This window comes from Gopherus flavomarginatus, chromosome 10, assembly GCF_025201925.1.
Source record: "Gopherus flavomarginatus isolate rGopFla2 chromosome 10, rGopFla2.mat.asm, whole genome shotgun sequence".
Classification (NCBI taxonomy): domain Eukaryota; kingdom Metazoa; phylum Chordata; order Testudines; family Testudinidae; genus Gopherus; species Gopherus flavomarginatus.
In genome coordinates, this window is record NC_066626.1 from 76314594 (window position 1) to 76340533 (window position 25940).

The 25940-nt window shown below is 42.7% G+C and overlaps 1 protein-coding gene across 1 annotated transcript in view; it reads left to right on the top strand.

Moving 5' to 3' along the window:
- CNTNAP5 (contactin associated protein family member 5) overlaps positions 1-25940 on the top strand; it is a 439165-nt gene that overhangs the window by 369923 nt on the left and 43302 nt on the right. Inside the window, exons 18-19 of the mRNA XM_050916993.1 lie at positions 8476-8715; positions 11230-11454. Of these exons, the coding sequence (XP_050772950.1) occupies positions 8476-8715; positions 11230-11454 (465 nt within the window). The remainder of the gene's footprint in view (positions 1-8475; positions 8716-11229; positions 11455-25940) is intronic.

Here is a 25940-nt window from a genome sequence, read left to right on the forward strand (position 1 = left end):
CAAATTAATGTGTTAGTCTCTAAGATGCCACAAGGGCTCCTCATTCTTTTTACTCATACAGACTAACACGGCTTCCACTCTGAAATCTTTTTCAGCTGCAATCGCTATAATAATGAAAGGGCAGTTGATATATGTCAGTACTCACAGAATATGTAGCATGCTATAAATGTGATTTCCTCTGTGTGTGTGTGTGTGTGTGTTTGTGCGCACGCACACATGTAGAGTATGCGTTGCCAGTCAGATGACTCTATGGCCCTCAATGTTGAATTATTGGCACCATAGTAAATTCATAATCACAAGGGTTGGGATTTCAAAGGATTCCAAGGAAATAATGTGCCCAGTTCCCACTGAATTTCATACCTGTTGCACCGGTGTATACGCCTCGGATTCATTTTGAGAGTGCAAAGGGGCAGACCAGGCACAAGCTTGCAGGCCAGGTTGTATAAATTGCTCTAAGCCTTGTACTGAGGGCCGTGCAGGGTCATACTAGCACATTGTGTGCCCTGCGGGAGAAGCAGAGATTGTTTCTGCTGATCCACAATCCCTCCCAAAGATTCAGGAGGAGTGAAATTGCTACACTATTCATTTGGATAGTTCAGTCCACCCACTCAGCTGGCTGGGGGCATAAGGGTGCATTCTTTTCTCCTCCCCTCTTCCCTTGGGGGTGTTTTCGGCGTCAGGGGTAAGTAGAAAGATCAGTCCCCATTTTCCACTCGGTGTAAACATGGCCATAACTAGCACAAAAGAGAGGGAAGCTCCCTGCTTTCCTGTGCAAGGATAGGGGCATGCTCTAGCCTCATAATGTCCAAGACAGAATACAAAGCCGGAGACGTGACTGTATCATATAAAGCCCTTGTGCTGCTGTCCCAGAGGACAAGCCTGGTTCAGAGCAGCCCAGAACTGGCAGAAGGCAGATGTGACTTCGAGTTCTCTTTGCATTCCTCTCAAAATCCTGAGATGCACCATTTGCTCCTCAGCTGCAACCAGGGACTGGGGCCATTATGTTCAAATCAAATCAAATGCAAATGTTATGTTCAAATTCAAATCAAGTGCACAACTACAAATTGGGGAATAGCTGGCTAGGCGGTAGTACTGCTGAAAAGGATCTGGGAGTTACAGTGGATCACAAACTACTTATGAATCAGCAATGTGATGCAGTTGTGAAAAAGGCTTATGCCATTTTGGAGTGTATTAACAGGCGTAAGACATGGGAGGTCATTGTCCTACTCAGCACTGGTGAAGCCTCAGCTGGAGTACTGTGTCCCGTTATGGGTACCACACTTTAGGAAAAATTTAGAGAAATTGGAGAGAGTCCAGAGGAAAGCAACAAAAATGATAAATGGTTTAGAAAACCTTGACCTATGAGCAAAAGTTTAAAAAGAAACAAACACAAATGAGCATGCTTAGTCTTGAGAAAAGAAGATTGAAGGTGGACCAGATAGCAGCCTTGGAAGACGTTAAGGGCTGTTATAAAGAGAACGAGAGTCATATGTTCTCCAGATCCACTGAAGGTAGGTCAAGTAATGGGCTTAATCTGCAGCAAGGGAGATTTAGTTTAGATATTAGAAAAAAAAATCCAGCTCTAAGGATTAAGTTAAACTCTGGAATAGCCTTCTATGGGACATCTCCCTCATTGGAGGAATCCCTGTCATTTTGGACTGACAGTTACCAGGCAGGTGTCCTATCTCAGCTCAGGAGGCCAGACTTAATGACTTCTAAAGATGCCTTCCAACCCTACAGTTCTATGATTCTGTTTGATTTTACCCTTCCCCCATTATTGGCCATTCCTTAGACCCTGTAGTAAATTTCATAACATTGAGCATGATTGACCATGTTACACAGTGCAGCACTAAGTTCCTGAAGTCATGTCCCAACATGTACTGTTCATGGAGGATTCTTTTAGGCTTAATTTATGGTGCCTCCAGCCTGCTTCTGTGAGCATTTTGGCTGGAGGCTACGGAGTAGAGTCTGTAGTTCGGCTGCATGATGCTGTCTGTTTCCCACTGCCTTCTAAGTCCCCCTCCACCCTTATCTACACACACACTTTTCTGTGTCTATATTATAAAAAGAAAGCAGTTCCCCATATCATAACTTTAGTCCCAGATTTGGACCTTAGCGTCCAAAATATGGGGGTTAGCATGAAAACCTCCAAGCTTAGTTACCAGCTTGGACCTGGCACTTGCTGCCACCACCCAAAAAATTAGTGTGTTTTGGGGCACTCTGGTCCACCTGAAAAACCTTCCCTGGGGACCCCAAGACCCAAATCCCTTGAGTCTCACAACAAAGGGAAATAATCCTTTTTCCCTTCCCCCCTCCAGGTGCTCCTAGAGAGATATACAGACACAAGCTCTGTGAATCTACACAGAGTGACTCCCCCTCTCCGTTCCCAGTCCTGGAAACAAAAGCACTTTCCTCTTCACCCAGAGGGAATGCAAAATCAGGCTAGCAAATCCAACACACACAGATCTCCCCCTGATTTCTTCCTCCCACCAATTCCCTGGTGAGTACAGACTCAATTTCCCTGAAATTTCCCAGTAAAGAAAAACTTTAACAGGTTTCAAAAAGAAAGCTTTATATAAAAAAGAAAGAAAATACATAAAAATGGTCTCTCTGTATTAAGGTAACAAATACAGGGTTAATTGCTTAAAAGAAATATGAATAAACAGCCTTATTCAAAAAGAATACAAATCAAAGCACTCCAGCACTTATATTCATGCAAATACCAAAGAAAAGAAACCATATAACTTACTATCTGATCTCTTTGTCCTTACACTTAGAAACAGAAGATTAGAAAGCAGAAACTACTTCTCCAAAGCTCAGAGAAAGCAGGCAGACAGAAAACAAAGACCTCAGACACAAAATTCCCTCCACCCAAAGTTGAAAAAATCCGGTTTCCTGATTGGTCCTCTGGTCAGGTGCTTCAGGTGAAAGAGACATTAACCCTTAGCTATCTGTTTATGACACCCCAACAGTCCTTCACTCCACTACATCCTCCCTAATGCCATCTCTTTCCAACAAAAGAAAACATCCTTTGTTTTTTAAACAAAGCCTTGAACAACTAATCCTTGAAGAGTGTTAAGTCATTTAGCCAGTTGTGCCACTAAGCTACAGTATTGATTTGCACTATGCTTTGCTGTTGAATCATTGGCATGAGCTCCCTCCCACCCTAAAGGCTTCTTCCTGGCTGTTCAGAGCTGCTCAGTAAGACCACAGCTGCATAAACCTGTGGCTGCCAGCAAAAGTTGTTCATTTAACAGTCATGTCCTTAGCAAAGTGTTTTCCCAAGCCCTGTTGTTTGCAGGTTTGACCCTCATGCTAATATCCCTGGGTCAGAGAGACAATTCAGCTCATATGCATAAGGTAAAAAATACACCACTACCTCGATATAACGCCACCCAATCTAACAAGAATTTGGATATAATGAGGTAAAGCAGTGCTCTGCGGGGGCGGGACTGCGCACTCAGGTGGATCAAAGCAAGTTCAATATAACACGGTTTCACCTATAACACGATAAGATTTTTTTGGCTCCCAAGGACAGCATTATATCGAGGTAGAGGTGAACCATATAACCCAGGGATAAACACTTCTCACAGAGCGATCACTCATATCTGACCCTTCAGTTCTTCATCCTCAAAGGAAACCTACCCAGCACCTTCAGCTGGAAGCTTAAATTCATAACTTTGATAGACACTAAAATTATGGACTTAATAAAGATACTGGATTTATGACTTCGTAAGGGGGTGGGCAGGGGCTCCCTCATGCCTCTTCCAGACCCTGCTTCTGGTCCTTTTTAATGTCTTTCTTCCCACCCCACCCTAGTGGATGCCCAGAAGAGGTGTTCTTTGAGTAAACACAAGAAAAAATCCTCTCCCTTCTCCCTTCCTTTATGAGAGAGGAGAATCTGTAGGAAAACAAAGAGAGGCAAGGGTGACCTAGATCTCAGGCAGCCTTCCTGGGTCAGCCCCTGGAACTTAGTCTAAAATGCACCTCAGTGGTGGTGTGAGAGTGTGAGAAGAATTCATTGTTCTCCTTGCTTGTGGAACCTCCTTTATGGCAAACTGGAATGGTGAGAATAGCTGGTCTCACTGCCTGGGGTCGTCACTGACAAAGCATTTCAACATTCCCTTCAGCATCTTATTAAATCGCTCTACTAAGCTGTCGGTCTGCAGGTGATACACCAAGGTTTTCAGGAATGTGACCTTCAGAAGGGAGCATAATTCACTCATCAGCTGAGAGGTGAAGTTAGTGCCTTGATCTGTTACTACTTCATAGGGAAATCCCACACATGAGAAAGTTTTCAAGAGTTCTGGAGCAATCACTGTAGCTTTAACAGAGCCCACAGAGGAACAGCCTCTGGGTACCTGGTTGCATAGTTGACAATCGCTAATGTGTACTGATGCCACAAGGCAGTTTTTTCTAGGGGCCCAATTATGTTCACTCTGATTTTCTCAACGGGTGTTTCCATCAAGGGAAGAGGGACCAAGGGTGCCTTAGGGCTCCTGTTACTGCTCCCCAGTTGAAATTCTGGGCGAGAGGAACAGTATTCTCTCACTTCATGATGCACCTCCAGCCAGTAGAATTGGGCAAATACCCAAGACGATGTCTTCTCTCTCCCTAGGTGTCCAGGACATGGGCTATCACGTGCATGCTGGAACACTGCCCAGTGGTACTTGTGTGGCACCAGCTGTTGGGCCTTCGTCACCCCAGTTTGTTGATCCCTTTCAATTCAATACAAGCACTCCATGGTTCAGTGTAGGGTTGATCCTTTGCTGTTGCACAAAATTCCTGCTCTGTAGTAGGGCTTCCAGGTTCTGACTGCTTTCCCCTTCTCTCCCTGTTGGTGTCAGAAGCCATGTTGCTCAGGACATTCCCCCTTTAGGATCCTTGGCTCCACCAAGGCTCACCAAGTTCAGGGAACTGGTTTTGCTGATGGGTCCAGATTCTCTCTCTCTCTCCAGACTTGTGCATTAAAGATTCCCTAGAAAAAAAGCCATCCCCGCCCTATGATTATGAGGTAGGCCACTTTTTTGGCTAGCAGTTATCATTACCACTGAGGTATGGGCTCCCACTGTCAGTGGGAGCCGCTGGCTTGGGTAGGTTTTAGCACCACCATGCAGGTAGATTGTATCCTTAGAGGAGTTGTCACCTCCCACCCTGAAGGCCTGAACCACGGTCCGACTGCAACTGGAATCTAAGAGTACTTGAACCCTCTTCCGTTGGACCATCACTAGTACTGTCAACTTGGGGGTGGGGGGGTGTCTTTTTCCCTACCCAGGTTTCTGCTGTCCAACCCTGGGCATATTCACATTCCATGAGAGGCACACTCCCTCTTTGTGTCACCTGTGCCCACAAGAATAGCACGTTAAATGTCTGATGCTGCTGGCATCTTTCCTAGGTGATGTTGGGCCTGGTCGGTGCAACCGTGGCAGCGGGACCCTGGTCTGTGAGTCTTGATCCCATTGTTTGCAGTGCCCAGCAGTCCCGTGGATGATGATGTATCTGTATCTGTACCTGACCACCTTGCCTTGCTGGGACTACTCTTGGTCCAAGAGGTGGAAGGAATTTTTCAGGGTCCTTCAGAGAGATTATTACTGATTCTGGCTCACCCTGCCCCCCGCAGTGGTCCCCACTCTATGGAGGCCTTGGGTGGTTTCTGCCTCTAGTAATCTTTCAGCTTCTACAAAGTCCTCCATTAGTCATACTACTTCTGATAGTATCCCCAGGCAGTACTGTAGTACCCACTCCTTGTCTTTCACAGGTCATGTCTTTATGAAGTGTTCTGTCATGATGCGTCTGGTCACCTGGGCCTCTGGTTGCTCCTCCAGATGGAGCCACTTCCAATAGTGTTTTCTGTACCCTTGCGCTACTATCTGGGGTCTCACCCCCTTGGGGTAGTTCTTGGCTCTAAACCATTGATGGTGAGTCTCTTTGGAAATATCCAAGTACTCCAAAATGGCAGACTTTACTTGTTTGTGGTCTTTTGCTCTCTCTAAGTCCCAATTATGATCGATTTCCTGGGCCAGACCTGTCAAGTATAGGGCCAGAATCAAAGCCTGTTGTTCTTGGGGCCAGTGGGCTGCTAGTGCCAGCTGCCCAGATGCAGCTAGGAAGGCTTCAGGGTCATCATCTGGTGCCATCTTGGTTACCTTTACTGATACTGGTGGGGGACCCCCTCAGCAGATGCATGACCTGTTGGAACTCTGTGGGGGCATCATAGGGCTGGTGCTATCCACTGTATCCTTTCCTTTTGAAATTCCTGCTGCTGGGCCATCAGTTCCCTCAGCAGCTGTTGTCACTGTGTGGCCTGAATTTGCTGCTGGGTGGCCCACTTCTGCAGAAATTGCTGTTGGAACTGCTGTTGCTGAGCAGGCTGCTGGTGCTATATCTCTGCTAACCACTTATACCACTATGTTGCTTCCATCTTGCATGGAGCAGCTAGGCTCTATCCTCTCTAAGGCGTTTTAAAAAACCTTTGTATCACGTGTGGTTATGCCCACATTCTCCACCATTTTCCGGGGGCAGGGGTCAAGTCCCCTCCAAACCCAACTTCTGGTCTCTTTTAATGTCTTTCTCCCCTGCTGGTGGAAGCCAAGGGGGGGTGGTCCTTCAAGTAAACAAACCAAAAAAAGTCCTCTCCCCTCTTCCTTTCCTTAGGAGAGAGGGGAGTCCATAGCAAAACAAAAAGAGGCAAGGGTGACCTGGATCTCAAAAAGTCTTCCTGGGTCAGCCCTTTGGGCTTAGCTTTAGAAATCTGGGGGTGGTTCTTTGGCCAACATATGTAATTGGAGCATAATCTCCAATAAGCAGGTATTTGGGTGTGGCCATTCACGCAGGTCACAGTAAACACAAATGACCAAATTCTTGTCCTTAGATGCATGTCTCTTTAAAATCGAGAAAGCCAATGCTTGTGCATCAGAAGAGAGAATTTGCTCCAAAGAAGAGTCTGTAAATGTTTGTTCTCTTCAAGAAAATGCCTTTATCATCTGGAGCATAATGAAAGATAAAAAGCGCATAAAGTCAATCCATCTCTTAGGCACAGTCATACTGTATAGAGCTAAATTATCCCCATCAAGATTCAGTGCCCATGGATTCCTGCTGTTAATATGCAGGAGAGGAAAGCATCAGCCAGTACTGTAGGGTGGAGTGATAAGGTTTCTCTGAGATTTCTCCTCCCCCACGCGTCTCTCTCTTAATTTGTGGAAGAGCGACATTAATTGAACAGTATACAGCAAAACATGCCCAGATCTCCATGCAGTCCATCACAAAAGTTTCTTACGACATATTGTTCTCTGATCACGCTCAGCTGATCATGTGGCATGGGGACCAACATCTACATGCAAGTAAGTTTAGAGAGGTGCTTCTTAGTTCAGAGTTGTGTTGCCAAAAGTTCAAAATTTCACAGCAAGAATAATCAGTCTGAAAAGGATATTTTGCTCTTGAAACAGAATTGCAGTCTGCAGCCTCAGTGAAGATATGGGAAAGGCACAGAAGTTTCAAGAACAAAACACTGGAAACTGTTGAACAGAATAGTAAATGGAGTGGTATTGCTATGAATTATTTTTCCCATCATTAATTGATATTAATGTCTCAGCCCACTTCTTGGGGGACAGGTGTCCTCATTACAAATATGAGTCCTTGTGGTTAGAAGCAGACTATTAATTTAGACTATAAACCATAGAGACTAAGCTGCCCTTTCACCCCAGCAAGCTTGTTTAATCATATTTAAACTATTTTAACAACCAAGTTAAATGATATGATTCTGAGCACAACTGCCTGGTCTCACTCACAAGGACCAGTCATTTTCAACATCATGGCTGCAAGTTGTGGGGAAACCTTGGCCTGAATAGCATTCACCTAGGACAGGTAAAAGACATGACTTGTTCTTGTCTGTGCTGACCAGTCAGTAGCCTGTCAGCGAACTCCACTGCTGTTAGGATTAAAATTACCATCTATTATGTGTATTACGGTAGCACCTGGAAGAGATAGATGTGGTGCAGATAGGTAACAAAGAAGTAAGTTGGTTCCCCAAGGCACAGTCTAAAGGCAGCAAGTGGATAAAAGAGGCAAACTTGGGGGGGGGTGAGTTAGGAGGACAAGGTAATGTGATGAAAAGAGCTTAGCAGAACGGTGGAAGTCACAGTTCATCATTTGCTCATCCAAGAAGAAAAAAAATCAAGTTTAAAGCAGGATGAAATTTTCCAGGAAAGACCAGGTCAGGGAGGGTGCAGTGTGAAGGGACATTTACAAGGAGCAGCAAGAATTGCCATTTCGTATTGAGTTCTGAACAGGTGACTTCAGTCTCCAGAGATGTCAACCTGGCACTGTATTCCCTGAAAACATACTTAAAATTTTACTGTAGGATAATTGCTGTGTATTATGACTGTCCTGGGGTGCTTGCATTTCTTTGTAGGTTTGCATTTCTTTTTAGACTTGTCACTGAAAGCAAAACCCTTATGTTCCTCTCTCTTGTTTCAGGGGGAACAGCTTCAAGACAGAAAGGTTTCCTGGGATGCATCCGCTCTTTACATTTAAATGGGCAGAAACTGGACCTGGAAGAGAGGGCTAAAATGACCCCTGGAGTCAAGCCTGGCTGCCCGGGACACTGTAGCAGTTATGGTAATCTCTGTCACAATGGAGGCAAATGCGTGGAGAAATACAACGGTTATTTCTGTGACTGCACCAGCTCTCCCTATGAAGGGCCCTTCTGCAAGGAAGGTAGGCAGCACGACTGCTCCATGCACTCGCCTCGCAGCTCTTGGCAACCTCTGTGTCCCTAAATTGCAGCTACACCCAGCTCACCAGGGATTCTTCCCTTATTAGTTCCCACTTGAATACAACTCAGTTCACCGATGTTTGCCCAACTGGGAGGAGACAATTCCACAAGACAGCTTTGTCACATTGACCTCCTCCGATATTATAGGCGGGGCTGGTAGCATACCTACTATTAAGGTTGCCTGGCACTTCCCGTTGTAAGACCCTGTTTTCAATTGCTTAGAAATTTACAAACTTGAACAGTTTAGGCTGATTTTTTTTCCATGATAGATGCCTTCCTCAGACTAAATGTTTGGAAAATTTCAGCCGAAATGGTATAGTTATTTCCAAGAACGGAACTAGGGAAAATACATTGTTTTGCCCATGTTAAATAATTCTTGAGACTTTTCCTTTGAACAGTTCTACTACCCCCATGTTTTGAAATTTGATAGGCTGGTGGCCTTTGTGCCTTTTTCCTGTCCTTACGGAAATCCACCCAAATATGACCAAGTTATAAGCCTTTGAAAAATTGCAGTTTGCACATACTCAGTAGAGACTTCTTTGATTTTAACAGTTAAATGTCTGAAGATTCTTTCCTCAGCACCACACACTCCTGGTATTGTGGTTTGTGACCAGATTCTGCATGTGTCATCCCCCCAGAGCCCCTGAGCATCTCATGCAAAAAATAATTTTTGATCTTGTAATTAAAGACCGTATTACAATGAATATGCACAAAGGGGCTAAATTAAGGTTACACAGGCAACCTTAATTTTAACATTTCCTAACTTTTGAGTGCTTGATGATGTCGTGTGAGGTCCCTGGAATCAATGTTATGGTAATAAGGTCATATTGTCTATATTTAGTAAAAATATTGAATCCTGGTTTATTGTTATATTTGTGACTTTTGTTAATAGTGATACAAATTAAACAATAGGAGAAATGGGAGCTGCCCCTTTAAAAGTAGAGAGGTGGCATGGTGAGTCGGATAGAATGCTCAGTGTGTCTTCAGGGGGCATAATGCTGCTGCTGCAAAAGGAGGCTGGTTTGGGATTATGCTGCAAGAGGAGGTCTCCACTGGCAGTAGACTCTTAAAGAAAAAGGTCTGAATTCCCAGAACGAGGAAAGTTCTCCTGGAAAAGCTGAGTCTTGTGATCAGTGGTGCAACATTTGCAACCTTAGCAATGTCCTTTTAACATAGTTTTTTGTGTGTGTAATATGTATTCGCCATCCAGGCAACTCTCAGGAAAAAGAGATCGGGGTGAGAGGATAATTTTCAGGGAAGTGAAGGCAAGAAGCCTTTAACTGATGATGTCCATGCAGCAAAAAGAACGGATTAAATGTGCTTTGGGGAAAAAAAAACCCACATTTGTAATGCACCATAATCTTCCTCTACTTCTAAATCACAGCCAGGCTGCATGTGAGCATATTGATTTTGGCTGCCTCTCTAATGCCATATGTTTAATCACTGGGTTACCCTTTTCTGCTGTAAATTAGCTTAATTCTGTGGAATTCAGCAGAACTATGCCCACTTATGTGAATTGCAGATCTGGCACTAAGGTTGCAATAGGCACACTGAATAAATACCAGTGTCCTGTTCAGAGGTAGGTACAGATACTGTGGACTATGAGAAAGTACCACTGGAATCAGCCTACGATTACCCAGTAAATGGTGGAAGATGTCATCCTCCAACTGCTGTTGTCATCTAAATATATTTTGTGGCTAGAGCTTTTTATGCATGTGATGCAAACACAAAGTCGGTCTCCTGGACCTGACCACATATAGCTAGACTTCTCAGTTCCTGAGGACCTAGGCATATCTCTTAGCTACAATACCTTTGTAAATGTGGACTGTTGATAGTTGTTTATTTTAAAGGGAAGGAACAGATATGGGCTAATTTCTAGCCAGTCCTTCAAAGGTTGGTTAGGATAAAACGAGGACAAAAGGACCTCGAACCCAGAGCAAACATGCAGAACTCTGTTGCTACCACCACGATAGTTTAAGGTGGAGTCTGGCTCCAGCTTGCATCCTCAGTGGTTTTCCATGGATGACCAGGCTGAAAGTATGAAGAGGGTCTCTCCAAGTGCCTAGAAACAAGCCAAGATGGAGGTCCTTACTGTAGAATGTGTAAGGGACATTCTGCAGCATGCTCATCTCTGAGAGATGTTCTTCTGTGGTAGTCTGCCTGCATCTGCCATGTCCATGGAGAAGGACCCGAGACCTGTAGTTGGCTTCTACAGCTCCAGGCGCATCTTTCCCGTACCCTACTCTGGTGCTTCTCACAGGAACAGAAAAGTGTGTGGCTGACTCAGACAGCCTGACTTGGAAAAGTTCAAATCAGAGATTCACTCTGCACCTTTGGAAAGATTTGGGGCGGATGGGGATTGCAGATCTGATGGTCTGGTTCAGGCCTATGTCCAATTGTAAGACTTGAAAATGCAGCATCTGAAATAGATTTCTTGGTTTATGTATTATTTTCAGAGGTTTCTGCAGTGTTTGAAGCTGGCACCTCAGTTACCTACATTTTCCAAGAGCCTTATCCAGTGACAAAAAATGCAAGCATTTCATCCTCTGGCATTTATGCAGACGCCATTATGTCCAAGGAAAACATTGCATTTAGCTTCCTGACAAGACGTGCTCCGAGCCTCCTGCTCTACATCGACACCTACTTTCATGACTATTTGGCTGTGATTCTCTCCAAAAATGGTAAGCATTTATGATATGCTACTGCAATAATGCCATCCTAAGTGTATTAATAGTTACTGTGGGGACAATACTGAATTCAGGATAGTTCTCAACTGGATTCTGTGGCTGCAGCTTTATCCATTTTAATTCATGAAAGTGGTCATCACTCTTGCTTATATCTGTTTCATTTGAATGCAGTGCTTCACTTGCTTATTCAGTCCTTGAATAATCATGTTGCTGAAGCTCAAAAGTGCCTTAATTTTCATTCTGCGTGACTGTACAGTAGAATTTCCTGAATATTTTTCCCATACTGAAATCCATTAGGCCTACTAGATGAGAAGATGAGAGAGTCTGTGAATGTACTTGTCCCATGTATATACTGTTGTCTTATCTCTTACTTCGTCTGTTGGTATGTGTGTTGCTCCTTCCCAAGCCCTTTGAACCACCTCTGAGCATGGCCAGTTGAAGAATAGTGATGAATAGAAAAATTTGAGGTTTTCTGGCGTCACAATCACATCAGGTGCAAATCTGTTTGATATTAGAAAATATTTGAGGGAGGTTTCCAAAAGCATCTAAAGGATTTAGGAGCACAAGTCACATCAATTTTCATTGGGACTGCTGCTCCTAAATCCTTTAAATGCTTTTAAAAGTCCCACTGTTGGTAAATATCACAAGCAGCCACATGGCAGGTTTTGGATTGTCTGTAAAGTACCAAGTACAGAAACTTGGGAACTGGTTACTAAGCATACTCGAGATTCAATGATTTCCCATCTAACTCCCCTACTTCCACATTGCTAGATGACAAATGCCACATGGACAGAATGTAGAGGGACATTGTGGTAGTCTCCACATGAAATACCTCCTCTGGCTTTTGCCCCGTGTTTTATCATTTTTATCTCATATACTGTTTTTTTTTTAATCCCCAGTGTCATTGAAATGGAAACTATTCCAATGAAAATAATGTTCAGATGCATTATGCTTCTCTATTGTAGCTAGTTTATGCTTGCTATAAAGCTTCTGGACTATGAATAACAATGTCCTTTGCAATGATAAATGTGACTGTGACTCCTTGTCCATTACTGGGTCTTTCTCTTGGATATTTGCAAAGCACAGTAGTGTGTGTTGATCCCGGTTGGATAACTTATTTATTAAGGTCATACTCTTTGGTGAAGTGGGACTCGGTACTCTCACCTCAGACCTGAGAAGTAACACTTTTCACTGGTTTTTCAGGAGCCTTTAGAGTTGTTATGAAAATAACGTGTTAGTAGAACAGCCATCTACTGAGTAACACTTGAAAACCCAACTGCAGGCTAATTTTTCCAACACGTTCAAGCTACTGCTCATTACTTGTAATGTTCCCTTCCTGTCTGGCCCACAGAATGGCTGGGTGAATTCTTAACTAATAACTCTATGTCACTGAGAAGAATGATGAGCATAGGTGTTCCCAGGCTAAATGTGTTTCGCAACAGCTAAAATGTCTGAAAGTCTAATGAATGTTTATACTCTATTGAAACTTTGCACAGTGCACGCTGCAAAGTTAATAGGAATTGATAAAAATAATGAATAGTGTTATCTAACTCTTGCAGCACTTGCCATCCACATAGCTACAGAGGAGGTCAGTATCATTATCTCCATTTACCAATGGGAAAATGGAGGCACAGGGGCATTGAAGTGTCTTGTCCAAGGACATCGACCAGGCAACTGGCAGAGCCAGCAATAGAATCCAGGTCTCCCAAGTCCCTCTTCACTTCTCTGTCCGCTAGGCAATACTTCTTCCCCCACAATAAGATCATGCTAATGATCAGAACCTTAAAAGATCAGGTCCTCAGAGAGTAAGGCATAGATACATGATCTCCTGGGCACCATCATCATTTAGGAAGAGAGGAATTGCCATTCTGGGTCAGACTCATGGTCCATCTACTCCAGTATCCTGTCTCCAATAGTAGACAGCAACAAGGTTCCTGGAACCTCATAATGGACAATTATGAAATAACCTGCCCACAGGAGAAGGTTCTTCTTAGCCTCTCTCAATTAGTGGCTGGCTGAAACATCAGAGCTTATAGGTAAAATTTTCAAAATCATCTAAATGACTCAGGAGCTGAAGTCCCATTTCCAAAGATGACTTTAGCATGTAGAATCCTAAGTCCCATTGACAGGATGGTGATCGTGAAATCTTCAGGGAGATTAGAGAAATTACAAAAACAGAAAACCCAACAATAATGGGGGATTTCAGCTGTCTCCATGTTGACTGGAAACATGTCACCTCAGGATGAGATCAAATTTCTAGACACTATTAGAGACAGCTTCTTGGAAGCAGCTAATCCAGAAACCCACAAGGAGAGAGGCAGTTCTTGATGTAGTCCTACTGTGAACATAGCTGAATCACTTAGTAATAGCAAACATAATAAAATTAAATTTAACATACTGGTAGGGGGAAATGCCAAAGAAACACACCACAGTAACATTTAACTTCAAAAAAGGGAACTATACATCAATGAGCAGGCTAATTGGAAATTAAAAGGAACAATCACAAGAGTGAAAGGCTGGCAAGCTTCATGGAAACTTTTAAAAAAACAGCATCATGGAGGTTCAAGCTATCCGTATACCTCACATTTTATATTTTATATATATAGGCTTAACAGTGAAATCCTTGCTCATCTTAAACACAAAAAAGGAGCTTACAAGAAGTGGAAGTTTGTACAAATGACCAGGGAGGAGTATAAAAATATTGTTCAGGCATGCAGAAGTGAAATCAGGAAGGCCAAATCACACTTGGAGTTGCAACTAGAAAGAGATGTTGAGAGTAAAAAGCAGGGTTTCTTCAGGTATGTTAGCAATAAAAAGAAAGTCAAGGAAAGTGTGGGCCCCTTACTGAATGAGGGAGGCATCCTAGTGACAGAGGATGTGGAAAAAGCTAATGTACTCAATGCTTTTTTTGCCTCTATCTTCACGAACAAGGTCAGTTCCCAGACTTGCACTGATCAGAACAGTATGGGGAGGAGGTGACTAGCCCTCTGTGGAGAAAGAAGTGGTTCAGGACTATTTAGAAAAGCTGGATGAGCACAAGTCCATGCTGCCAGATGCGCTGCATCTGAGGGTGCTAAAGGAGTTGGCGGATGTGATTGCAGAACCATTGCCTATTATCTTTGAAAACTCATGGTGATCGGGGGAGGTCCCGGATGACTGGAAAAAGGCTAATGTAGTGCCCATCTTTAAAAAGGGGAAGAAGGAGGATCTGGGAAACTACAGGTCAATCAGCCTCACCTCAATCCCTGGAAAAATCATGAAGCAGGTCCTCAAGGAATCAATTCTGATGCACTTAGAGGAGAGGAAAGTGATCAGGAACAGTCAGCATGGATTCACAAAGGGCAACTCATGCCTGACTAACCTAATTGCCTTCTGTGATGAGACAATTGGCTCTGTGGTTGAGGGGAAAGCAGTGGACATGTTATTCCTTGACTTTAGCAAAGCTTTTGATACGGTCTCCCACAGTATTCTTGCCGGCAAGTTAAAGAAGTATGGGCTGAATGAATAGACTGTAAGGTGGACAGAAAGTTGGCTAGATCGTCGGGCTCAATGGATAGTGATCAATGGCTCCATGTCTAGCTGGAAGCCAGTATCAAGCGGAGTGCTCCGTGGGTCGGTCCAGGGGCCTGTTTTGTTCAATATCTTCATTAATGATCTTGAGGATGGCATGGACTGCACCCTCAGCAAGTCTGCAGATTACACTAAACTGGGAGAAGTGGTAGATACGCTGGAGGTTAGGGATAGTATACAGAGGGACCTAGACAAATTAGAGAATTGGGCCAAAATAAATCTGATGAGGTTCAATAAGAACAAGTGCAGAGTCCTGCACTTAGGACGGAAGAATCCCATGCCCTGCTACAGACTAGGGACGCAAGTGGCTAGGTAGCAGTTCTGCAGAAAATGACCTAGAGCAGGGGTCTCAAACTCAAATGACCACAAGGGCCACATGAGGACTATTGCATTGACCTGAGGGCCACATTACTGACACACACCCCTCGCTGCCTCTGGCCTCACCCACACTCCACCCCTTCCATTAGGCCCCGCCAATTCCCACCCCTTCCCTGAAGTCCCCACCCCAACACTGCCCCAGGGGGTGCAGAAAGCTTGGGGCTCGCAGCGCCAGAGGGGGCAATCCCACGGAGAGGCAGAAGGATGATAGGGGGGCACGGGGAGCTTGGTGGGCCACATGTTTGAGATCCCTAACCAAGGGGTTACAGTGGACAAGAAGCTGGATATGAGTTGACAGTGTGCCCTTGTTGCCAAGAAGGCTAATAGCATTTTGGGCTGTATAAGTAGGAGCATTGCCAGCAGATCAAGGGATGTGATCATTCCCCTCTATTCGACATTGGTGAGGCCTCATCTGGAGTACTGTGTCCAGTTTTGGGCCCCACCCTACAAGAGGGATGTGGAAAAATTGGAAAGAGTCCAGCAGAGGGCAACAAAAATTATTAGGGGGCTGGAAAACATGACTTATGAGAAGAGGCTGAGGGAACTGGGATTGTTTAGTCTGCAGAAGAGAAGAATAAGGGGGGATTTGATAGCTGATTTTGACTACCTGAAAGGGGGTTTTAAAGAGGTTGGAGCTAGACTGTTCTCATTGGTACCAGATGACAGAACAAGGAGTAATTGTCTCACATTGCAGTGTGGAAGGTTTTGGTTGTTAGGATGTTTGGAAAAATGTTTTCACTAGGAGGTTAGTGAAACACTGGAATGGATTACCCAGGGAGGTGGTGGGATGTCCTTCCCTAGAGGTTTTTAAGGTCAGGCTTGACAAAGCCCTGGCTGGGATGATTTAGTTGGGGATTGGTCCTGCTTTGAGCGGGGGGTTGGACTAGATGACCTTTTGAGGTCCCTTCCAACCCTGATATTCTATTTTTATATAGATAGATATATAGAGAAATAACCCCCCCCTCCACGAAAACTACACACTACAATAGGCAGTTATAGATAAACAGGAATCTTTACAATTGGAAGTCAAATCCTAGTGAGAAAAAGATAAAGGAGTATAAACGCTGGCAAGTCAAGTGTGAAAGCATAAATTTGGCAGTCCAAAAAAATTTGAAGAGCAAATAACAAAAGACAAACAAAACTAGCAGCATTTTTTTTAAGTACATCAGGAGCAGGAAGCCTACCAAACAGTAAGTGGGGCCCTGAACAATCAAGGTACTAAAGGTGCGCTCAAGGCCATCAGTCTTCACTGCAGAGGATATGAGGGAGATTCCCACACCTGAGACATTCTTTTTAGATGACAAATCTGAGCAGCTTTCTCATATTGAGCTGTCAGTAGAAGTGATTTTGGAACAAATTGATAAATTAAACAGAAATAAGTCACCAGGACCAGATGGTATTTACCCAATAGTTCTGGAATATGAAATTATAGAACTACTAACTGTGGAAAGCAAGCTATCCCTTAAATCAACCTCTGCACCAGGCGACTGGCAGATAGCTAATGTAATGCCTTTTTTAAAAAGTCTCTAGAGGTTATCCTGGAAATTACATGCCAGTATGCCTAACTTCAGTACCAGGCAAACTGGTCGAAACTCTAATAAAGCGCAGAATTATCAGACACAAAGATGAGCATGATGATATGTTTGGGAAGAGTCAACATGGTTTTTGTAAATGGAAAACATGGCTCACAATCTACTAGAATTCTTTGACAGGGTCAACAAACATGTGGACATGGGTGATCCAGTGGCTATAGTGTACTTGGACTTTCAGAAAGCCTGTGACAAGATCCCTCACCAGTGGCTCTTAAGTAAAGTAAGCAGTCATTGGGTAAGTGGATCAGTAACTGGTTAATCAATAGAAAACAAAGGGTAGGAATAAATAGACATTTTTCACAGTGAAGTGAGGTAAATAGTAGGGTCACCCATGGATCTGTATTGGCACCTGTGCTATTCAACATATTAATAAATGATCTGGAAAAAGGATAAACAGTGAGGCGGAAAAGTTTGCAGATGATACATCATTACTTAGGATAGTTAGGCTCAAAGCTGACTGTGAAGAGTTACAAAGGGATCTCACAAAACTGGATGACTGGGCAACAAAATGGCAGATGAAATTCGATGCTGATAAATACAAAGTGATGCCCATTGGAAAACCTGATTCCTCAATATACATATGCAATGAAGGGGTCTAAATTAGCAGTTATCACTGAGAGAAGAGATCTTGGAGTAATTGTAGATAGTTCTCAGAAAACATCTGCTTTATATGCAGCGGCAGTCAAAAAAGTGAACAGAATGTTAGAAATCATTAGGAAAGGGATAGATAAGAAGACAGAAAATATCATAGTGCCAAGATAGAAATCCATGGTATGCCCGCACCTTGAATACTGACAAATTAAACTAGATTTCTGGTTCTACCATCTCAAAAAAGATATATTAGAGTTGGAAAAAGTTCAGAGAGGGGTATGAAAGCTTCTGTATGAGGAGAGTTGAAAAAAACGGATTATTCAACTTAAAAAAGACACAAGGGGGGCAGGATGTGAGAGAAGAGTATCAAATCATGAATGGTGTGGAAAATGTGAATAAGGATGTGTTATTTACCCTTCACAAAGTACCGGAACCACGGATCACAAAACTAAATTAATAGGCAGCAGATTTAAAGCAAACAGAAAGAAGTATTTCTTCACAAAATGCACAGTTAACCTGTGGAACTCATTGTCCGGCAATTTCATGGAGCCCAAAATGTAAGTGGGTTCAAAAAAGAGTAAAAGAAGTTATTGCAGGATAGATCCTTGAAGGATATTAGCTAATGTGGTCAGGGATGCTACCCCATGGTTTTGGTGTCCCTAAATCTCTGACTGCCTGAAGCTGAGACTAGCCGACGGGGGATGGATCATTCAATATTTGCCCTGTTCTATTCATTCCGTGTGAAGCATCTGACACCAGCCACTACTGGAAGACAAGATACTGGTTTACATAGACCATTGTTCTGATCCACTATGGCCATTGTTATATTCTTATGTAAGACTTAGGCTCTTGGTTCACATAGGTGTTTTTGAAAATTTTAATTTATATCTTTTTAAGTTCTGTATCATGTAATTGGGCATCTTTTCATTATTCATATAAACATTTAGTCTTTTTATGTAGGCTACTATGCCCTTGGGATCAGCATCTCCGCCTCAGGTCTCTAGTTATCGTCCTTTCAAAATTCACCATTCTCTGGTCATTTTTCAAGAAGCATGGGACCTCAAAGCACCTGCACCTTGAGACATGGATGCATTAATCAAATTGCAAAGAAATTCTAGGTGCCATTAATTACCATGTGGGATAAAAATCATTATTCTGCCTTATTAGCGGAATCAAAATGGTTTCCATAGATCATTCATCTGATCTTTTGACCTTCAAGGATGACTGGGTAATTAGATTATATTGTATCCCAAAAGAGTATATCCTAAGTGAGAGTTATAACACAGTAAATGGAGAAAATTTCTGAGTGAAGAAACCAATAAGGGGCATTGCTATAGTTTAACACTCTTTAGTCTTTTTCTAATTTCCTCTGTCACAGGAAGAGTCATGCACCCAACACAGGCACTTGCTAAGAAATAAAATGTATCTCTTCACTCCAGTGCCAAATGTTTCATGTAACTTTCTGTTGCAAATTTCAGCAATCCCACCAAATAATCAACACCACAGCATTGGTCTTCATCTTGATTTCACTATTACAATAGCCCACTTCACTATGATGAAAAAAGCCTTGATAATTCTACAGATGTATCTGTCACTTACTCTCCCCTACTTAGGAAAAAATCAGATGAGAAATCTAAACATGATGGGAAAAGATATATAGGAAATGTGTTTCCAAACCTTTGATTTCCACTTTGCTTTTCCTATGGGTGCCATGTGATTCCTAATCCAGAAAGACAGCAGATAGCCAGCATCAAAGTAAAGAGAGAGAATCTCAAGCTCTATCCCAAAAACGATTGAAAATTTATCTGGATTTATTCTCTCATCTCATGACAAACTCAAGAACTGGAGGGATTTTTTCTATTCAGTACCTATTGCTATCCCAGTGAGCACCCTTTTTGATTTCTCCACTAGCAAGAGAGACTCTGAAATTGCAAAGGAAAGATTAAAGATAGAAAAAAAAATCAGTTAAAACCAAAAGTACAAGTGAAAACAGCTTGAGTCCTTCTCCTGCCAGCTCTTTGATTTCCAGCTTACAGAAGCTGTAACGAGGTGAACCCAAGTGCCCTGTCATCGAGGGCCTTGAAATCTGCTAGGCTTTTTAATAAATGTGTAATGAAAAACTAAACCCATGGTAGGTGTGAGATAAATTAGCACACAGCCCAAAAAAATAAAAAAAAGTCCAAGAAACGTAAAGCAGACATTTTGCAAATGAATTGTGTTTTAATAAACGAATAATCCATGCTAACATCCCTCCATTTCAAAGTCAGAAGCAGGCTTGTGTGAGCATTTTAAGTCTACCTGCTCCTATTACCTTGCACACACGTTTAGTTAAACATGGAACATCTTTTTCCTAACAAGAGCAAAGTCTTTAACATTCTTAAGCCAGGCAAAGGCAGTAAATTGAGGGCAAAATTAAAATAAAGCCACATGCACATGTGCATACTGTCATAAACAGATAGCTAAGGGTTAATGTCTCTTTCACCTGAAGAAAAAGTAACCTGAAGCACCTGACCAGAGGACCAATCAGGAAACCAGACTTTTTCAGGTCTGGGTGGAGGGAAGTGTGTGTCTGAGTTCTTTGTCTTGAATCTGTCCCTCTCGGCTATGGGAAGGATTTTTCTATTTCCTGCTTTCTAATCTTCTGTTTCCAAGTTGTGAGTACAAAGATAGGTTTGTTTTTTTGTATTTACATGTATGTAGTTGCTGGAGTGTTTTGAATTGTATTCTTTTTGAATAAGGCTGTTTATTCATATTCCTTTTAAGCAATTGACCCTGTATTTGTCACCTTAATACAGAGAGACCATTTGCATGTATTTTTCTTTCTTTTTACATAAAGCTTTCTTTTTAAGACCTGTTGGAGTTTTTCTTTAGTGGGGAACTCCAGGGAATTGAGTCTGTGCTCACCAGGGAATTGGTGGGAGGAAGAAGTCAGGGGGAAATCTGTGTGTGTTAGATTTACTAGCCTGACTTTGCATTCCCTCTGGGTGAGGGGGGAAGAGAGATTAGCTCTCGGTACTTCTGTTTTCCAAGGCTGGAAACGGGGAGGGTGGAATCCCTCTGTTTAGACTCACAGAGCTTGTTTCTGTGTATCTCTCCAGGAACACCTGGAGGGGGGAAGGGAAAAGGTTTATTTCCCTTTGTTGTGTGACTCAAGGGATTTGGGTCTTGGGGTCCCCAGGGAAGGTTTGGGGGGACCAGACTGCGCCAAAACACTCTAATTTTTTGGGTGGTGGCAGCTTTACCAGGTCCAAGCTGGTAACTAAGCTTGGAGGTTTTCATGCTAACCCCCATATTTTGGACGCTAAGGTCCAAATCTGGGGCTAGGTTATGATACATACACATGCATACACACAAAGAAAGAGAGATTTTCTTTTTCTTTTCTTTTCTTCACAGATTGCTGAGCCTCCCACTTCTGCATGGGTCCATATTGCTCAATCCTTTGTCTCTCATATTAAGGGCCACCATCACCCTCACTGAGTCATACCCAACTCTGAGCATCATGCTTGGAGTGAAGTACTATGAAGCATGTGGCCGAATAGGACCCTAATAAGTTGGGCTAATGCAATATTTTTATATGTCTATAGCGCTTTTTGGCCTAAAGGGTGTCGATGGTCTTTACAAATCAGATACAGAATGCACTTTACCCACCGTCAAATTGCAGCTCACAGAGCTTAGGACAGTAAAGTAGGGGACAGGGCCATGGCAGGTAAGGTTAAGGACAGGGCATATGGAACAGGCAGGAGTAGAGGAAAGAGGTCAGATTGGGGCATGTGGGCCATGGTTTTGTGTAGGGGAGTGGCTCTCCAACAGTGGTCTCTGGCTGACTGATGAGCACTTGCTGATTGTCCCTGGAGAGCTGGCTGAACCATGGCACTGGTGGTTCCTCCCTGTTTCTAGCTGCTGAATCACATGGACATACATGAATACTTTCCAGATATTATTTGTTCATGCAAGCCATTGCTGTAGTTAACACGGGAAAATGATGTTAACTTTAGGGGGTTTAGGGATCTAATCACACAGTGCAATCATGAATGGAAAAGGAGGCAGCCTAGGTAATTGTAAATGGGAGGTGATGTGCTCTGAGGGAGAAGAGCAGTGGAATCAGGACTATTAAGGCTGGCGATAAAGCAAATCTCTTTGTAAACATGGTCCATGCTATGACAGAGGAAATAACTACATAACCTAGAACGTTTCCCTGCCAAAACCATGCCGCACAACATGGAACTTGTGGTGGTGCAGAGAATGCACTTGCATGTATGTAGAAAATCAAGACGTTGACAAGAAGTTTCTATTCAAATCCAGCGTGACTAAGCCTTGGAGGCAGTAGGTGGACTTGACTAGCAGGCATTCAAATGAGATTTGCTTCAACTTATGGTCTTCTAAACCTCTGAGCATGTGACACTTATTTGAAAGGAGAGGCAGCCAAAAGCATTCAGCCATGGACTCTGTTTGGCAGATTTCTTTTTTGCTGTCCAAGAGGAAGGAGATACAAGGGTGGCTTCATTAGCTCAATTTGTGGAGGTATTTTATGCATTCAGAACACTTCAGGTTACTGAATGGTCAGCAGATGCCCAGGAGACGCAAAGGGAACAGCTAGAGGACTGTAATTGGATTATATAAAGTAGGGGCAGAAGAGCAGCTGTTTGTAACTAATCTGTGCTGCGTACATGCAGACTGACATTGAGCATATTGACATCCGGGATAAAACCCAGGACCATTGGCTGCAAACAGAGAGGTCTCTAGTACTTGATTTTGAGTTGGAAAGAGAATCATCATTCGCTGTTGCAAGCAGTAGGCTTTTATCATCTAGAGCTCATCCAGTAGAGGACAGTTTTCTACACACGCCCTCTGGCTAGTGTATTGCAAATGACAGGTCATTTGTTCAGACAAGGCAGGTGAGGATCCTTTATTGAACCAACTTCTGTTGGTGGGAGAGACAAGCTTTTGAGCCAACACAGAGCTCTTCTTCAAGTCTGGGAAAGGCACTCCTAGCCTCACAGCTAAATGCAAGGTGGAACAGATTGTTTAACGTAAGTAGTTGACACATATTATAAAGGACCATTCAAGGCAGAGTGTCCTGTTAATGCTTCTGCAGTTGTAGGACAAAAAGAGAGGATTAGTGGGTTACAGATTGTTGTAATAAGCCATAAATCCAATGTTTCTGTCCATGATTTTTAGTAATGAATTTTAGCTCCCAGGCTTGTCTTTTGAAAGTGTTGTGCAGGTTTCCTTTGAGGATGAGGACTGATAAGTCAGATATAGAGTGATCGCTTTGTGAAAAATGTTCACCCACAGCTGATAGGGCGTTTTTGTCTTTTATCATTTTTCTGTGTGAGTTCATCTGAGAGTGTTGTGATTGTCTGGTTACACCCACTCAGTTGTTATTGGAGCATTTAGTGCACTGGAGGAGGTACACCATATATTGTGATAGGCATGTGTAGGACCCAGGGATCTTGAAAGGTATGTTGTGGGGAGTGTTGATCATGGTAGCAATGGAGATATACCTGCAGGTTTTGTATCTTTTGTTTTGGCAGGGTTTGGTGCTCTTTGAGTTGATGTGTCCTGGTCTGTGGTGAACTTGCTTATCTTATATCCTGGGACTGACAGGGCTACAAATACACTGCCTAGGTCATTTGTTGTCTTGTTTGAGGAGCTGACCTTGGCCCACACTGCAAAAAATGCTGTGTGAATGCATTTACATTTGAAGTGAAATTGCAGACTTTGTGTTTCTTTATATCTGTATATGGAAAGCCCAAAAAGGAAAAAAACAAAAACAAAAAAACTACCAAAACAAAAAAAAAACCAACCAAACACCCACAGAAGCCCTTTACACTAAAATCTTTGGCAACAAATAATGATACTTTTAGCATGATAGAACTGGAAAGTTCATAAGAATGTTTAGAGGCAAATAAGTGAAGGTTGCAAAATGCAAATGTTGATGAAGGGCTGAGGAAAATTCTGATATCTACAAAATCCTACCAGAGAAAAGAAATTTATAAATTTCAGAAATATGTAACTATTTCCTCTGAAATATATAATGGCCTATATTTTGCTGCAGAAATGTTGTCATGGTGAAACCATTATTTATTTGTAGTGTAGTAGCCTCTGGAACCCCAAGTGAGATCAGGGTCCCATTTTACAGATGGGGAGCTGCAGCAGAGAGAGATTAAGTGACTTGCTTGATGTTCACCACAAAGTCTGTGGTAGAGACAGGAACTGAACCAAGACCTCCTGAGTTGTGCACTTAACCATGTCGTCCTTTCTCTGGTCATCACCATTAGTTTGATGACACAACAGCCTCAAACCTCTTGAACAAGCTATTCTTGTATGTGGTAGGTTTGCTCATGGCTGTGCAACTCAAGCTCTTCCCTGAGGCTTGCAATAAATCAAGCCAGCTTGCTGATGTGAGAGTCAGACTCGTTCAAGCTCAGGAGCCAGCAAAGTCAATGAAACATTAGGCAATATTCAGAAGGGCCTAATGATAAGGGGCACAGGGCATTGCCAGGGGATTAATGACCGGTTGGGTGATGTTGATGGACCATGACACAAGCAAGGACCATTAACCTCTGACAAGTCATTCATTCACAGGCAATGAGCTAAGTGTGATTGTTGAAGAAAACAGACACATGATTTTTATTTTTTAAGTTTGATGCTTCATCTGTTGATCAAGAGACATAATGAAATGTACAAATTGACTGTATCATCTCTCCAATCCATTCAGTTCATATTCCATCATGATCTCATTTCTGAAGGTTATTTCATGTTAATTACTGTGAGGCAAATCCCTAGTTGGACTGGTAACTGTGCTGTGGCAATTGAAACTAGAATTGGTGGAAGATAATAGCTTGATTTTGAAAATAACGGGCCAGATGAACAACTAGGGTAGATTGGTGTAATTCCCTTGAAGTAAATGGAGCTCTACCAGTCCCTTCCAGCTGGGGACCTTAGCTTTTTCTCCCCATGAGTCTTTCATGAAAGATTAGTACTGCATTCATGTGGGAGAGAATAAACAGACTGCTTTTGCAAACATGTCTACTACTTGACACTTCGAGTGAAATCTCCAGTGTAAGATCAAAGATATACAAGTTGAAATATCTAAATACAAAGATGAGTAAACCACATAAGAAAGCCATACTGAGTCAGACCAAAGGTCCATCTAGCCCAGTATCCTGCCTTCAGTCATTGGGCAATTCCAGGTACTTCAGAGGAAATGAACAGAACTGGTAATCAAGTGATCCATCCTCTGTCGCCCATTCCCAGCTTCTGGCAAACAGAGGGTAGGGACACCATGCAGTCTGATCTAACTCCTATTAAAGTCCTTGGAAAGACTCATTACATACAATGAGTATTTTAACAGAGTAGGGACTTCAGCATCAGACCCAATATTTATCATATGCACATCTTTTTTAATTAAGTGTCTTAAGAGCAATTAAATGGAAGAACAAAGAATGTGTAAGTACAAAGCAGTTTTCTGGTGCACGGTAAGACATGAAGGAATCAACCTTGTCGTTTGAAAGCATGTTTCTGTGGCTGCAGGGAGTTTTAACTGGTGAAGCTGATCCTTTGAGTCCTACTCTGCCTAGTCAGACTGAGTCACTTGCTGAAAAAATCCTTAAAACTGCACATTGCTGTTATTCTTTTGAAAAGACCCAAATCTGATCCCTAGATCTAAACACTCCAATCTTGGGGCGGGGGCGGCACTTAAATTCAAATAAGGATTCACAACTCATAGTGTTAAGTGTTAACAGTGTCCATTCATTTAGCTATTTTAAGATTTAATAACTAGAGTTTTCCTTTAAGACAGCACCACAAAAAATAGCTGAGCAATAGCAGCAGGATACCACAGGAAAACAAAAGCGGCAATCTTGCTTCTCCGTTTTCCATGTCTATGAAAGGAACATGGATGGCGCTTTTTTTTTTCCTCCCACTTTCCAAAAATGTGCAAAGACTTTCTTAGTTAAAAGCCACTGGACGATTAAGAAGATAGGTCCTGTTATTTCATAAAACCAGCTGCACATCCTGTGAAGAGTACATTTGTTGAGTAAACGACCCTTGGGAGAGGCTGCTAATTAAGGAGCAGGTTTCCTACCCAGCTGTTACAAACAGAGAGCGAGAGCGAGGTCGTTCATTTTTAAATAGCCAAGCTGTGAAGGGCAAGAAGTACTGCAGAACCAGGATTCTGAAAGCTGCCAGGGAGCTATTTGGTGGTGCCTGGCACCAAAAACAATTCTCTAGCACCATGTGATGTGGAATTAACAGAACAAAATTTCACCTAAATCATTGCAAAGGGCTTTCGGTACACCATTTTTAATAGCTGATTTTGAGAGCATAGTATTATTAATAGCCTCA